At 40.8% G+C, this 15,398-nt stretch overlaps 3 protein-coding genes across 3 annotated transcripts in view; 1 reads left to right on the top strand and 2 right to left on the bottom strand.

The window, feature by feature from the left end:
* Positions 1–520, bottom strand: part of BTBD9 (BTB domain containing 9) — a 152,035-nt gene extending 151,515 nt beyond the window's left edge. Inside the window, exon 1 of the mRNA XM_050316241.1 lies at positions 447–520. The gene's annotated coding sequence lies outside the window, so the exon portion shown is untranslated. The remainder of the gene's footprint in view (positions 1–446) is intronic.
* Positions 521–2,828: 2,308 nt separating this feature from the next.
* GLO1 (glyoxalase I) lies at positions 2,829–10,659 on the bottom strand. Its single transcript, XM_050316247.1, has 6 exons — positions 10,550–10,659; positions 9,429–9,511; positions 8,045–8,185; positions 7,168–7,235; positions 5,957–6,046; positions 2,829–4,813 (listed from the first exon to the last, which is right to left on the bottom strand). Exons 1-6 carry the CDS (start codon positions 10,628–10,630, stop codon positions 4,725–4,727), a joined length of 552 nt encoding a protein of 183 aa, XP_050172204.1. The 5' UTR covers positions 10,631–10,659; the 3' UTR covers positions 2,829–4,724.
* A 3,201-nt stretch (positions 10,660–13,860) lies between these two features.
* DNAH8 (dynein axonemal heavy chain 8) overlaps positions 13,861–15,398 on the top strand; it is a 123,687-nt gene continuing 122,149 nt past the window's right edge. Inside the window, 2 exon segments of the mRNA XM_050316240.1 lie at positions 13,861–14,106; positions 14,710–14,844. Coding sequence (XP_050172197.1) covers positions 13,861–14,106; positions 14,710–14,844 — 381 coding nt within the window.

Below are 15,398 nucleotides of genomic sequence, written 5' to 3'. Positions count from 1 at the left end.
CACAACAGGGCCTTGGAAAGCCAGCCGGGGGAGTAGGACCAGGGGGCGGCGGGAGAGGCAGGCGCGGAGCAGAGGACGGCCGGAGCCGGCGATGCGCCCAAGGTCGCGCCCGGAGAGCCCGGGCCACCGCCGTCCCCCAGCTCCGGGGGCGCCAGGGAAGGCGACCCCCGCCTGCCCGGCCGCCCCCTCCCTCGCCTCCTCGGGACGGCGCTCCAGCTGAAAACGCTTCGCCGCCAAACGCGCCCCGCGCCTTCCCCGGCCGGCGGCGTTTCCCGGCCCGCTCCCGGGTGGCCCTGTCCGTGCCCGGCTGGAGCCGCCGGCGACGGCAGCAGCAGCACCTCTGCCCGCCGAGGGGCCGGAGCGCACGGCCCTCTCGGCCCCGGACCCCCTCGGCCCGGGGGTGACGCGGCCGCCGCGCCCTCCCGCGCCCCTCCCGCGGGACTCACCGGCCCCGCCGCGCCGAGGCCTCACCCCCGCCCCGCCGCCGTCGCTACGTCACCAGGCGGCGCGCTGACGTCACCGGGCAGCAGCGGGCCGTGCGTGACGCAGCGCCCCGCGCGGGTCCCGCCGGCGCTGAGGCCTCCGCCGGTCCCGTCTGTGGCGGCCGCGCCCGGGCGCTCCTCCGGGCAGCGGGGCTACTTGTGAAGTAGCGACTGGTGCTCAGCCTTCCCTGTCGGCTTCGTCTGCTGTTCCGTGGCTACATTCGAAATACACAGAATCACAGAATACGCCGAGCTGGAAGGGACCTACGAGGATCATCGGGTCGAGCTCCTGGCCCTGCGCAGGACACCCCAGGAATGACACCATGTGCCTGAGAGCGTTCTCTAAGCGCTTCTTGAACTCTTGTCAGGCTTGGTGCTGTGACCACTTCCCTGGGGAGCCTGTTCTGGTGCCCAACCACCTTCTGGGAGAAAAACCTTTTCTTAATGTGCAGTCTAAACCTTCCCTGGCGCAGCTTCACGTCAGTCATTCCCTTTGGTCTCCAGAGGGATGGTGAGCCATCTATCTGAGGAGCGGTCCTTGGAGCAAACCAAGAGGTCCATAGGTCAGTCCCCCACTCAAAGCTAAGACTAGATCAGGGTGACTTATGCCTTATGTGACCAAATCTTGAAAAACCCCCAAGGATGGACATGTTTCTTTTGTAAATGTGTGCTTACCTGCCTCTTTTCATTCAGTAGTTCTGCTTTCCTGAGTCATGAGAACCTCTCCCACAGAATGTGGGCTTGTCTCTATGTAACCACAAGATTCACTTCTACTGTACCTGCACAAAGCTAAATTTAGGCCCTCCAAGAGGCAAAGCATTATATGCTATTTAATTCCATGTTTTATTTAGCAGAAAACAAGTCTTACTTGGAAGAAGTAAAAACAGAGGTCTGTAAACAGTGAGAACATCAAATAATTTCAAAAGTTTTCTATATCTAAAATACTTTAATATTGTTGCAGGTTAAAAGAATCATCAAATGTTTATCTTTAATAGTTTATTCTTGGATTTCATAACTGAGAATACTGGTTTTAATTAGCTTACAGTATAGCAAGCAGCAGTAACTTTCAGAAAAAACCAAACCCGTACCTTGCCCCCTTCAGGATGTCGCTGTAACGAGTTTGTAGATGCCAGTGGTTTTTTATTAGTTTCCTCTTTATTACTGCATCATCTATCACATCTGCACTTTGTCAAGCATATAAAAAACCAAGGCTCATTCCAAGATTAACAAACATGCTTAGAGTAACTTTTGATTACTAAGCAGAGCAGCTTTGGCGTAGCCAGCTCCCACTCATGTAGTTATCCACTGCACTACATCTGCACACCCTTTGACTTACTCATCTGATTTATGAACTATCCTGGTTTTAATTACTGGATTCCATACAATTGGGTCAATAGCTTTTCCAGTCACACCTGTATTTTGAAGTGTAGTGAAACAAGACTGAATGAGGCTCTACATATTGACAAAACATGAACCACCAAGTGACATGTTTGTAAAACTTTGGAGATTTTCTTTACCAATGCCTTGGTCATATCTACCTGCATTGACTGAAATAAAACTCAGTCTAAGTCAAGTCATCAAACTATTACTCTAAAATAGTTTTTCTATTCACACAATCTAATGAGATGCTCTGAATGGTGAGAAACTGCAATTAGCACCTGGGGTTTTTTTAAAATACTTACTTCAGAACACCAGCAGCCGATGTGTATGAAAAACATGGTTTAGCCATCAAAACTTATGTAAACTGCAATGAGCCGACTTCTTTGTCTCATTACTGTAGCTCTGATGCTTCTTGGCACTTTACTCATCCCACTAACTTCAGAAGATACCATACTGCAGCTACACTACAACAGGATTCAGAATAAAGAGCTCTCTGAATTGCTGCTGTGTTTTGCAATATCATGTACCTTTTTTTAAAGTAGGGTGAAGTTTCACGATTCAGCTGAGCTCATCCAACTTTCTGCTAGAACAATCAGCTTTACTCATTTGGGAAACCAAGGAGCCTTGAACTGGTTCCTCATTCCTGCTTAATAAACTTGGCATAAAACTAACGCAGCATTCAAGAAAATCTCTGTCACTTGCTTAGGCTGAATTAGCCTGCTTGGGGCAGGGGGTGCAATGTCAAAAGCCCCATAATTTGTGAGGAAGAAAACTAAGATCATTGGTGCTCCTACAGCTATTACGACACCTCACTTAACTCGGGAGATCTCACTCACTCCAAATATTATCATTCCTATCAAAATGATTTAACTTGCAGGAGAATAATCTATTGTACAAGGAGCAAAAGAGGGAACAGCCTAAGTATTAATTCTGTAACTATAAGAGGGCAGAAATAGAGAATGCAACTATGAACCAACAGTGTTTATTGGCACAGAGAAAGGCAACTTAGCAAATATTCAAAAAGGGAAAGGATCTACTGTATATGAATGGCACTGATAAGGCACCATCTGAAGCACAGTAGCTGTAGATACTGTAGAGACCAGACAAAATATACCATACAAAGGACAACTTAGAATATCAGGTTTAGATCATAAAACAGAAAACTGAAAAAAAAAAAATTTTGAGTTGCTATGTCTACCTTCCAATGAAATTATGATTGCTTGTACATCCATAGGAGGTATAAAGTAGAGCGGTAGTTTTAATGTTCCTTTTTCCAACACCTCAGCTTCAGAAGAAACATATCTATTTTAATCATTTCCAAGGGTAAAAAAATTATCTTGGACTAGGTTTTATGAGTGATTTTTCATCTAGAGTTCTGCAAAAACTCCTGGGTTTATATATGCTACTTAAAATGAGGTCGCTGAAATTAAAGGTATTTCAGAGAAGGAGATAGGACAGCAACACTTAGCATTTAAGTCATTAACATCTACATTAATATAATAGAAATCAAATGCAATTCTTTCTATATTTCTGTTTTAACTTATAAGCCAGGGAATTATTGACAATTATTATGAACTCAGTTCATGAGGTTACTGAAACATCCTGCTAATCAAGTCACACATTTATCTTCTTCGCTGTTACTCCCAGTTCATGTTCTTTTATGACCAGATTTTTTCTCAAAAAAGAATCCATAAACCAAACTGCCTTTCAGTCATCCAGAATTCAACAATCAGCAATGCAATTGGTCACAGTGCTTTAAAATTATTTTGTAGTTTCCCCCAATGCTTTATTGAGAGGTCAATTGCAATGCCATTACACTATCAATAGTCACATAACTGAAGGAGTTAAGTGCCATTAAAACCAAAGTAAGACAAGGCAGAGATGTTTTTGTCCTTGCTGGAAGAACAGGATTTCAAAAACTCTCATTATTTTTTACACTGTTTTTAAGATGTGGAAGAGCATAAAATCAAACAGTTGGTGTAACATGTAAATTTTATGTTTTATCGCTGTTTACATGTAGGTACCATCACTCATTTTGAGAGGGTAGATCACAAAGTCTACTAATAGGAAACTGTTGTTTCAGATACTATTTTTATTAATTTCCCAATGCAGAATGTACAGAGCATTGAAGTTAAATACAGACCCAGCCTTGTATTGAAAGAAAAATTATGACCAAGTTCTTTGTAGTGATGAAAGAGACAAGAAGGGTTACTGTGAGTTAGCAACTATGAGACCTCTTATCTTGGCTGTAAATCAGCAGTCGGGAGCTGAAAGACTGAATTCTTTCTGCTGCACTGATTTATTGCTTCCACAAAGTTTCTTGTTTCAAGACTGTTTAAGGCTGCTCCTTAAAGAGGTTTGCCTGGCATAATATAAATAAGATTAGGACTTTGATAAACATGCCACTACTCATGTCAAAGTTAGTCTGACATTTTATTTTCTAGTATTCAAGATAGGGCATGAAGTCTTCAGGATCTTTTTACTTCAAAAATATTCTTTTTTTCTTCCTTGTTGAAGCTCATGTAGTAACACAGGACTTTTTGTTGTTAGTTTAAATCTAAGCAGCATGGGATGCAGTGAGTTTCTGGTCAGCATATCTTTTGACAGTGTTTAGTGAAATATTAACATAATCAATGTTCAAGAGGAGAATCTGTGTAAGTAATTGCTCTTCCAGAAAATTGTGGTGGCATCACAGGACAAGAAAAAAAAAGAATCCAAGTACAGTCAAGTCCCAGGGGATAGTTTTAGAGGACATTCTGAACATGACTGAATCCTATTAAACAAGAATTTCACCAACACTGTTACAGATTTTTGCCAGGGGACTGCAAGTGGGCATCTCTTATATACTATACTTTATTAGACTTAAGTAAGAGTCACCATGTGGTTAGGATTCAAAATTTCAATCCAGTAGCCATCAGGATCCTGAACAAATGCAAGTCCTTTCATTTTACCTGTTGGAGAAAGAAAAAAAAAAAGAGGATAAAGTTAAGACTACATGACTGGTTCCTAATGTCAAATATCACTACTCTGAAAAACAATTTTTTCTTTTTTCGTTTTGCATGAGAATTAGTCCAAGTTTAGACAGACAATTCTAAAATCATCGATATTATTTTTTAATCACCATTATATCTTTGTATGCTAAACTGTCAATCTTACTCTCAAAGCTGTAGGTTAAAGTCACTTTGGAATTCCATCTTTTGTTGACTGAAGTTTTTTGCATATGCCCCTGTAAGTGTTCATCTGCTTCATAAAACAGAGAAATGAAAGACAGAATAGTACACATTTGATCAATAATGTAGGAAAAAACCCCACATTCGATCTCCCAGCCTGTTCCACAATGTGAAGTACAAAACTTCTTCCTCCTCCTTGGCATTTGCTGCATCAATTTTCCTTCTTTATTTTAAAGAAGAGCTTTAGCTCTCCAGCTGACTGCTTCAAGAATTCTTTCCTGTGATTTATTCCTTTTATAGTCTAAGCTTCCTGTCCTATGTACCTTCATTCCATATCACTTCAGAGCTCTAAGTTAGCAACCCTCACTTCAAGTCTCTCAAGGTCTAACAGGTGCCAAACAAAGCTCAAACTCTAAAATGCTAGAAATACCAAGCTCATTTCTTAAATCAATAAATCTGTGTTCAAGTTAAGTTTTCAGCTATATTTCTTCTATCTGTTTCAGCTGAGAACACAGTGAATAAGATGAAAATCCTTTAAGTCTCTTTTCAATTACTAGTATTAAATGTCTGTTTTGAAATCCATCAGTCCTAAAATTCTCATGAGATTTTCATTAAAGGGAATCCAGTTGAAAAATGCAAGACTTCTCACCGCTCACTTCTGCATTTTAGGCTACTTTGACATTTTACTGAAGGTCAGGCCGCATACAGAAGGCACGTAGCAGACTGATGAACTACTGTTACAGAGATGGATCTATTGCCAGTTTTGCCCACTCTCTTAGGAGGTGCAGGTGTAACTGGTTCTAGAACCTTCTAAGCAGTGGTAGCTACTAGAAACATGTTACCCAGATGTCCAGGAAGATCTGCTGGACAGAATATACTAAAAACAAATTAAAAAACTGACTTGCATTTCTGATAAAGACTTACCATCATCTGGTTTCTTTACAAATTTCACTCCTAGTTCTTCAAACCTCTTACAGGCTTTATAGACATCAGGAACAGCAATTCCAATGTGTCCTGGGCAACAAGGCAAAAAGAGTGAAGTAGACTGTAAATACTGCTGCGTGTTCCAGGAAAAAGTTTGCTCAGTATTTCATCCTCTGCAAAACTTTCACATGCTGTAGTTCACATAAGATATGATTGTGTAGAAGAAAAACATTGCTTCCAAAAAGAAGAGCATTTTGGGTATTAACATTATTCTCCTTCAGAGAATTTTCTTTTGATAATGACTTTTAAAATAAGAACTTTAGACTTGAAATATCTCTAGTTGTTTAGGAATATATCTAGAGTAGGAAAAAATGAGATTTTCAATCAAACTGCTTTATCTGCATTTCCTTTCTCAAAGCACAGCTACATAACAGGATTTTGTTGCATTTGCTCAGTTCAGCAGTACAAGGAGTTTATCATTAATGCTGTATTTGCAGAGACTGACACTAGTGCTATGCAAGGCCTGAGCTTACAAACCAATTCAGAAGCTTTAAATGTCAAGTGGATTGACTGAGTGTGAAACTTATTTTACAAGCAGTGACCTTTCAAGCACTCAAGAGTATCAAATCAAGCCACACAAATAATATCCTCACTGCTACACACAAACAGAATTGTCCTTCTATCTTAAAATGGGTAACCAGTGGATTATAAATTAGAAATCCAAGTGTAAATCAGTTTAAACACCATGATAATCTAATACACAAGAACAACTGCTGTTCTTCATTCAGTAATTACAATTAGCCTGTGTTTGCTTGTCAAATGATTACATTCTTTATAAAGAATGTAACTGTGGCTCATTACTCTGAAATACATTTGTTTACTCATTTTCACCATCTTTCACAGCATTTATGCTGAAAGAAGAGAAATAAAGGATGAGATGCAACTTCCCCTCTTTCCTACAGCTAGTTCGATTTCCTCAAAGTAATCTACTAGACAAGTCTTTTTTATCCAAACAAGTTTAAAATATTTTCTCTACTAATTCACAAATAAAAAACCCCTACAGCATATACTTAATCATCTTTGCACAAAACTGATTCAGATGTTTTCTCAAAAACATCTGAAATTGCATTTTCACCTAACACCCAAGAGAAAAAAAGGCAATCACAATAAACCAAAGGTTAAAAATTATAAACACAAAATTAAAGACCTACCAAATCCTCGGGGATCTGAATTGCCATTGTGATAAGACTGATTTTCATCATTTTCAGTGCCCCAATTGCTGTAAGAAGTAATTATTACATATTGAAGAAAAGCATCAAAATTAACAAATTGTAAACATTCAGTTTCCCCAGGAGGGTAAGTTCTTTCTCCTGAGAAACCAGAGAATTTCATCTGTTGGCTGCATTCATTAATCAAGATTTTTCCCTAGTCATAGGTTCTTGGGATAAGCTTGGGGCTTATCCAGTCATGTTCACAGTCCTTTACTAGCATTCAGGTTCCACATTTGAATGAGTCAGAAATACTCCTCTCTCATTCAGATTACAAAGAAGGTTTTGCTGCACAAGTCAGTTTATCTATTCATCACTGGGGAACAAAAAGTGACAGTAGCAGGTCCTGGAGCTAAGTAAGACAGTGGGAGATTTGGGAGATTTTATCTGCACAGTTACAATGATTAGGAGCATTAACCAAATTGTCCTGTTTACAGGAAGTGTATGTTTTGACTTAATACCTCTTTTGATTAAATTCCAAAAGCAAGTTATCTATTACTAGGATGCTTCAGGGATTCAAAAACAGGTCTAATCACATTGGATTTTCCTAAATTCCCCGCCCAAGTGTCATGCATACTCATATACTCAAAATATAGCAAAGACTGTTTCATATTTATGTACCACTGTTCACCTAGCAGTTTAAAGAGCTCTGAAGTAAGGCAAATTAAGCTTTCCAAATATCCAATCTCAGCCATATTTTAAGGCTATATGACAGTGAAGATGTATTCCATTTTTTATTCCATCCAAGAGGATTTACACTTATCCAATTCTGTTTAATCACAGTTAGCTAAATGTCATCTCTCATTATATAAATACTTACTGTGTCAGTTCAAGTGTAGCTTTTCTAGAAAAGGTCCAAGGTGTTCTCTCCGTTTTATCTTTTGGGATATCATTTTTATCTTCATAGCCCAGGAAATAGAGTGAGAACTTCATAGTAGGAAAGTCAAATTTTTGAAGCAGTCTAAATGGTAACAATTATTTTGAAATAGTAACTTAAAAGGGTAATCAGGTAGCTTGCAAATAATCCAAGATGTTTCTGCTATGGAAGAACTATTTCTGTGAATGTTTGCCTTTCTGTAACCCACACCTTAAAATAGTTGCATTTTAAATTATCAAATAAAACTATCCAAAACCCATTACAAACCTACAAAAATTAGAACAAACAGATGCTTTAAAGCCAGAGTACCAGTAAGTAAATAGCAAAGTCAGTACATGGCTTGGGCCTTGAGGTTGTCACTCTGTTACTTGTCTGTATTTCCACAGGAAGATCTTTAACAATTTATTCTTTGGTGAAATTTTAAACTTATGCATTCTGGAGAGCACACTGGCACCAGACAAACTTTAAGAACACAGCAAACATACCTTTAGATGAAATATCTTTACAATTTCAATAGCTAGCTATAATGGTAAAATCCATTTCCAATGTGACAATTTAATCAACCAGAAAATACTTAAGGCATACATTTTTATGTAGAAGATTTAACTGGAACCAGTAGGTATGCAAAATGAATCTAATTTCTTTTTCATCTTACAAAGTATTGAATTTTTATTTTCACTACAGTGGAAGTAGTTTATTTAACTTTAGTCTGGACTCTTTTCAATATGTTTAAAAACACAGTGGAATTTTGTTTTGAAATAACTCACACCAAATGGCAAGAAAGCACAAAGAGGTTCAGCATAAACCCATGAGACTACTGCAGGGCATCTGCCTCCCAAAAGCCACCTATGATAACTAGTAGAAAACTTAATTTGAAGATTTATAGCAATGACTACTGATTATAAGCACTGTCATAACAGTTACCAGTTAGCTACAGCCTCAGCCAGGAGGAAGTAAGCAAGTTGTACACTGATAATTAATGACCTATTTAAGAAAAAAAGAAACTTCTAGTCAAAGCCCATATTAGTTCATTTGCAGCTCAGGCATTAACTGTGCTGTTGGAGTCTTCAGAGACTCTGCCAGACTGTCTAACTGAGCATTGTCTGATGGGCCAGCATTGTTTATGTAGTTAGACCAATTAGTATAATTGCATCAAAATTTAAAAAAAAAAAACAACCAAACAAAAAAAACCCCACACACAAAAACCAAACCAAACCAAAAAAAGATCAAAAAAACAAACAAACAAAACAAAAACCAAAAACCCAGCATCACCAAAAAACACCATGAGGAAAACCCAGTCTTATCGTGGCATATAATTTCTACTCACGTCATTCCAAGAACCCTTGTATAAAAATCCAATGACTTCTTAGGATCCTTTACTCTTAACATTGTCTGCTGAAACATAAAATCCTGTGGGAAAGAATGGTTTATTATTTATACACCAACCAAAATTGAATTATGGGTATTAACAAACATGATAGTAATGTATCTAAAACCAGCAGGTTCAGAAGCAACAGAGAACTACATTAAGTGCAAATAAAACTTTTTGTCCTAATCCTACACATACAGATTTGTGTTAAACAAATATGCCTTTGTAACACAACATTTATAACTATAAATAAACAAAACCATGACTGATATCACTCAATATATACTACCAGTGGTATCAAAAAAGAGTATCCTTCTTACATTTATTATTCTTTTATGGGGCTGCAGAACACATGAACAACTTCACATGCAAGCAAACCAGACATATGAATATTCAATATTGGACCTCACTGGAGACATAAAATTTAAATAGAGCTTAACTCCTGAACTCATTATTTTTATTATTTCATCACACAGGTGCTGAATTTCTGCCAAGCTTGATGATATCTCGGCAGCAAATCCGCCCTCCAACTCTGTAACGATATTTTCTTGAAGCTAAAGGGCAACTTTAAATACCATGGGCTTATGAACGCCTAAGTGGGTAACAAGTGAACGGTAGGACAGTAGACAGAGGTAATGGGGGGGGGGGGAGGCAGATGTAGAACCACTGAAATGCAGTTACGTTCTCCTATTAAAACATAAAAACGTTTGGGGAGTTTTTGGGTTGTTTTGTTTTTGTTTTTTTGCAACGCAGGCCGAAGCGCCCGCGGAGCGCTCGCTCCAGGCCAGCCCGGAGGGTTCGGGGACTCACAGGGTCTGGCCTGGCCGTCCCCGCCCCCTTCCCCACGACCCCCAAACTGCGCCGCGCCGGTCCCGCCGCTCAAGCCATCACGGCAGCTCCGTGCCCAGCCACCCCCGGCCACCCTCTCGCTCCCCCCGCTGGCCGGCCCCATGCCGCCGCCCTTCCACCGCACGTCCGCCCGGCAAAGAGCGGTGCGGAACCTGGAAAAGGCGAGCGGCGCCGCCGCCGAGCAGCAGCCGGCAGCCCCGGGGCGCCCGCGTCACCCCCATCCAGCCCACCTTCGTGCTGGCATCCGGCTCCGAGCAGGCACCATAGGCTGCCTCGTCCGTGAGCCCGCTGAGCTCCGCGGGAGCCGCCATGCCGGGAGAGGAGGAGAAGGAGGAGGAGGACGCGGCAGGAAGGCGGAGCTGCGCCCTGCCCCGCCTGCAGCCGGGCCGCTACCTCGCAAGGGCGCCGCTGGAGCGCTGCGAGGTTTTGTGGTTGGGTCGGGTCGGGTACTGCCTGTTCGGTCCGTAAGCGATATCAAGCCTTTCAAGATTTGAATAAAACTTTGTATGCTTGGCTAATCTTTTTGTTTTACGAAAAAGAGGAGAGAATCCCAAGATGAATGGGCTATCTGGACGATAGCCATCAGGAGTCAGCAAAACTGAGCAATAACTGGGACAGAGGAAATGAATGCGTTTGTACTTCGTAACCAATGAATGCGGATGCCTGTGTTTGCTGATAGGTATGAATAGTGTAAAGTTTTGATGATCAGGGAGCCAGCCTTTCATGGGTTTCAACCCAGCTCCCTCCTTTGCGCAAACTAGTATAAAAAATAGAAATACCTCGCCTTGATGTGTGAATCGGTGCTGTGCACCGGGTAATAAGCCCGCATTCGGGACAACATAAGGACCAACAGGAAGGAGCCTCCCTGCCTGTGGCGTTACTTAGCTGAAACGTGGAATGAAAGCACGGATCCCTCAGCTTCCACCGGCAAGCACTGTAACCCAGCTCCATTGGAATGGTGATGCTTTTGTAAATCCTGGCGGTATTCAGACTGGTTGGGAATCCTAGCCTTGCTCTGTTCACAAACATACATATGGTGTGCTCAGTTATGTTACCTTATATAACATGTTACCTCATTAATATTAATTAATTAAAATAGCTAGAGGGGAGGTGGCAAGAGGATGGATCCAGGCTCTGCTCGGTGGTACCGAGCACTAGGACAAGAGGCAACGGGCAGAAACTGGTGCACAGAAAGTTCTACCTGAACATCAGGAAGAACTTCTTTACTGGTTGGATGACTGAGCACTGGAACAGATTACCTAGAGGGGTTATGGAGTCTCCCTCACTGGATATATTCAAGAACCACCTGGATGCAATCCTGCGCCATGTGCTCTAGGATGACCCTACTTGAGCAGGGAGGTTGGACCAGATGAGCAACTGTGGTCCCTTCCAACCTTACCAATTCTGATTCTGTAATTTGATATTGACAGAGGTTGGTTTCTGCTTTTGCCTCCAAGCACTGGGAGAAGATTCCAAGTAGCATTTGTCACCCTTCAGAGTTATGCAGTGACCATTAGTATAATCAATCATTTCGGGCCTAAGGAAGATGAACAATATTTTTCTCAAAAACTCAGCATGAAAACCAGGATAGAATACTCTGTGGGGGAGAAAAGAAACTAAAAATTAGCTTTTGATAATCGAGAGGAAAGCACTTGCAGTGCAGCGTTCCGTCTGCCTTAAGTAACTTCCATCGGCGAATTCAAGCACACCAAACCCCCCGGGCAGGGGGAACTCGCGGGACCAAGGTACACGAGGCCTTTACGGTAGAATGACAATTTCTCGGGGGTCGAACTTCGGCCGGTCCTGCGCGGGGCCGCAGGGACGCGCGGGCAGAGCGGGCGGGCGCCGGCAGCGCCTCCGCGGCTCCCGGGCCGGGCGGGCGTTGGAGCCGCTGGCCCGAAGCCCGGCCCGAGCCCACGCAGCTGTTACGGGTCCGCTCCCCCCAGCCCTCCAGGATCACATCTGCCCGGCGAACGCCCGGCCGCGGGAGGAGTCGCTGTCCGGGAGGAGCCGTCCCGCGGCGGGCGCTGGGCGTTGGACCGACCGCTCCGGCCGCTGAGCCCGCTGAGGGGAGCTCGGGCGGGCGCTGCGCTGCCCCGGCGCTGCTCACGGCTCCCCGCCCTGTGAGGAGGCATCGCTCCGGCCAGGTCGGTGAGGCTCTTCGCCTGCATCTCTCTGCCAAAGCCTAAGGCACTTCAACTTTTCAGAGGAGAGCCAAAAGGCTGTATTTCTCCGTGCTCTGTGCTTGGGAACCCTCCACTTCTCCCTTACCTCATCCTTCTTCAGCCCTCCTAAGATGCATATTGGGAGCCAGACTTATTTGTCCTGTAGACAAGGTTTTGGGCATCCTGGAGGGGAGGAAAGGGGGTTTTGGCATAAAAGCACATCTGCTGTTCCAGCCGGGAGAAGTGGGCAGCTGGAGTTCATACAGGTTTTTGAAAAGTGAAAATCTCAGCTGAGACACCAGATATCTTGAGTACAGATTTTGAAGAGCCAAGGGAGGATGCCACTATACAAATGTAGTCTTTGCGGGTTTTTTTAAAGAAAGCTGTGAAAACCCCACCTCTCTCATCTTGGTCTTTAAGGGCTTTAGGGGAAGGCATGAGTTAAAAGAGAACTAGTTAAAAGTCAAGAAAATTAACATCCAACCTATTCTGCCTGAGTGGAATAATCAAGGAAGAAAGTTCCCTGCTAACCTTGTAGATGACCAGTCCAGTCATGGAAAAATGAAGAAAAAAGAAAGGAATATAATTAATTAAGGGTTTTCTGGGTGTTTTTTCTAAAATTTGGTTTTGATGTGTTTTTTGGTAGTATTTTTACTTCAAGAGAGATATGAACATTTTTTCTAGCAGGTGTTTGTATGCCGTAGACCATAGAATAGTGGCCACTTTGTTACCTATTACATGGGCAAAAATAAGGAGCTAGTAGTGTACTACCAAGTGTTAATTTTCAGGTCAACCTCACCTCTGATTGTTAATTTCCTAAGTCAAGCAATAGTGTCTAAGAGAGTATGTAACACTGTTACATCTGTGGTTGGCTGCCCTAAGACCTCACAAGAACTACTACGGAATTCTTGATAGTTATTGTAATTCTTATTGTAATAGTATGCTGAGTAGAATAGCAATTTCTGTGTATGGAAGTCTTTTTGTAAGATCAGTTGCTGAATTTGTGTATATTTTAGAAACTAAAATTTAAACAAATAATTTGTACTATAAACCATTTTTATTTCTCAGATATGCACTTAAAGTATTAATATTTGAAAACATATTTGCTATATAGAAAGATTTTCACTCCACAAAACATAAATATATGATACATTGTTTTTAAAAAATGTTCTCAGTCTTCAGCCTGACATTTGCAAGCTATCATAAAATGTATATAAATGTCTGGTAAGAACTGGAAGAACATTTGATGAGGCTATTGAATTTATATCCTTGGGAATTCAGTTTTGAGATGCTCCTGTCTTCTTGAAAAGGTAGACTTTAAATGTCTGGCTTGTTATAAACAATTTTGGTTTTTTTTTCAAATTTCAGATTTCAGAATGGAGGGGGTACAAAAAAGTAATAAAGGAAGTTCAAACACTCGAGAAACTACTGGGCGTAATCGCACTGGTTCTGTCATTACTCCTGGTAAATCAGAAGATGCTTTTACCAGATCTACTCACCCTGGTCAACGAACAGGAAGCGTTTCCTCTTCTCGAGCGTCTTTTTCTTTTGGAAGTCAAAGTTTGTCTAAGTTTTACCGCCCTAGTGGAGCTCCAAACTTGCAAAATATCAAAGCAAAACAGGTTATAAATTTCTGGTTATTTTCTCAGATCATTAAACACAGTTTATATTAACAGTTAGTTTTTGGGGGTTTTGTTGTTTTGGTTTTTTAAAAAATTTCCTTATACTTGGTTCTGTTACTAAATTACTTCTGGTAGACAGTGAGTGTTTTCAATGTTTGTAATATTCTAAGATTTTATTTTAAAGTAATAGAGGAAGGAAGGAGATATTAACTGAATAATTTACACTGAAACAAAGCTCTACTCTGTTCCTGCAAATATTTACCCATGTTTGACCTTTCTGTATTAATATAATAAATTGAAATTTTGATAGTGAAAAATAAAACCAGTTAATGTGTCACAGAAATATCTTAAAATATAGCTAGTATTTTTTTAATGTTAGTTTTTCCTTGACATATCCTCAGAGTCAACTTTACCTCTTATACTAATTCTTAATTATTTGTTCTTCTGTTAGCCTCTGAAAGTTTAGATATTTTTAAAGAGTAGGACATTTATGTAGTTGTATAATACAAGACAGTAGATTTCAGCATGAATTTCAAGTTAAATAGGTCATTGTTGTGATCACTTTGTGTATTTTTAGTTTGAAAGATATGTTTTCTGTTTTAGGCTCAATATGTAAAAGCAAGAGAAGATCGAAAAGCACAAATTAATGCTTCATATAAATACATATTTGAAGTTCTCGGTGCCAGGATAGGTTTAGACTCAGCAACTGTAGAAGAAATGATTTTGGATGCCCCTTCGGTGAGTCTGTTCTGTATATTTATTGATTTAAATTATTAGTTAAAATATGTAGCAGATTACCCATTTGATTTGAATTGTTATCGATCACTTTGATTGTTTCTATCAGAAAATGTAATTATTAAAGCATACAACTCATCTAAAGGATATCTGACTAAATCTTTCAGCCTAGTTTCTTGGCAGATGTGCAAATATTCCCAAGGTTTTTGATTGTAGCTTTTTCATCTTTCTTTTCTAAAGGAAAATATAAATACTGCTGTTGTTTTGACCGAAGAGTTTCTTGACACATCTACCAGTTCCAACAAGTTTTATTCATCTCAGCCTGACATTATTATGTTCTAATGATGATCGTTTTATTTGTTAAGCAAGTTGTCACTGAAATTACAAAGCTTCTGCAAAAATGTGTAACTTTATGGAGATATTTTGAAAATTAAGAGTATTGTTAGTAATAAGAAGAACAATTAACCCTGCACCATTTAAATACTATAATGACATTGGGAAAGACTCACTAAATAATTTCAGTTTTGAGTGCTTTGTTTATTTTTAAATGTTTAAAA

Source organism: Myiozetetes cayanensis, unplaced genomic scaffold (assembly GCF_022539395.1).
Source record: "Myiozetetes cayanensis isolate MyiCay16 unplaced genomic scaffold, myiCay2020 scf2-11, whole genome shotgun sequence".
Taxonomy (NCBI): domain Eukaryota; kingdom Metazoa; phylum Chordata; class Aves; order Passeriformes; family Tyrannidae; genus Myiozetetes; species Myiozetetes cayanensis.
Note: the sequence above shows the minus strand (reverse complement) of the source record. Positions and strands in the feature narration are given on the sequence as shown.

What these genes read in the sequence shown, in the direction of transcription:
- GLO1 (XM_050316247.1), bottom strand. Translation starts at nt 10,630, where the DNA reads ATGGCGGCTCCCGCGGAGCTCAGCGGGCTCACGGACGAGGCAGCCTAT. An exon ending in AGCCGGATGCCAGCACGAAG is followed by an intron (nt 9,512 to 10,549) that starts GTGGGCTGGATG and finishes TCTTTCCCACAG; the next exon opens with GATTTTATGTTTCAGCAGAC. An exon ending in ACAAGGGTTCTTGGAATGAC is followed by an intron (nt 8,186 to 9,428) that starts GTGAGTAGAAAT and finishes GTTACCATTTAG; the next exon opens with ACTGCTTCAAAAATTTGACT.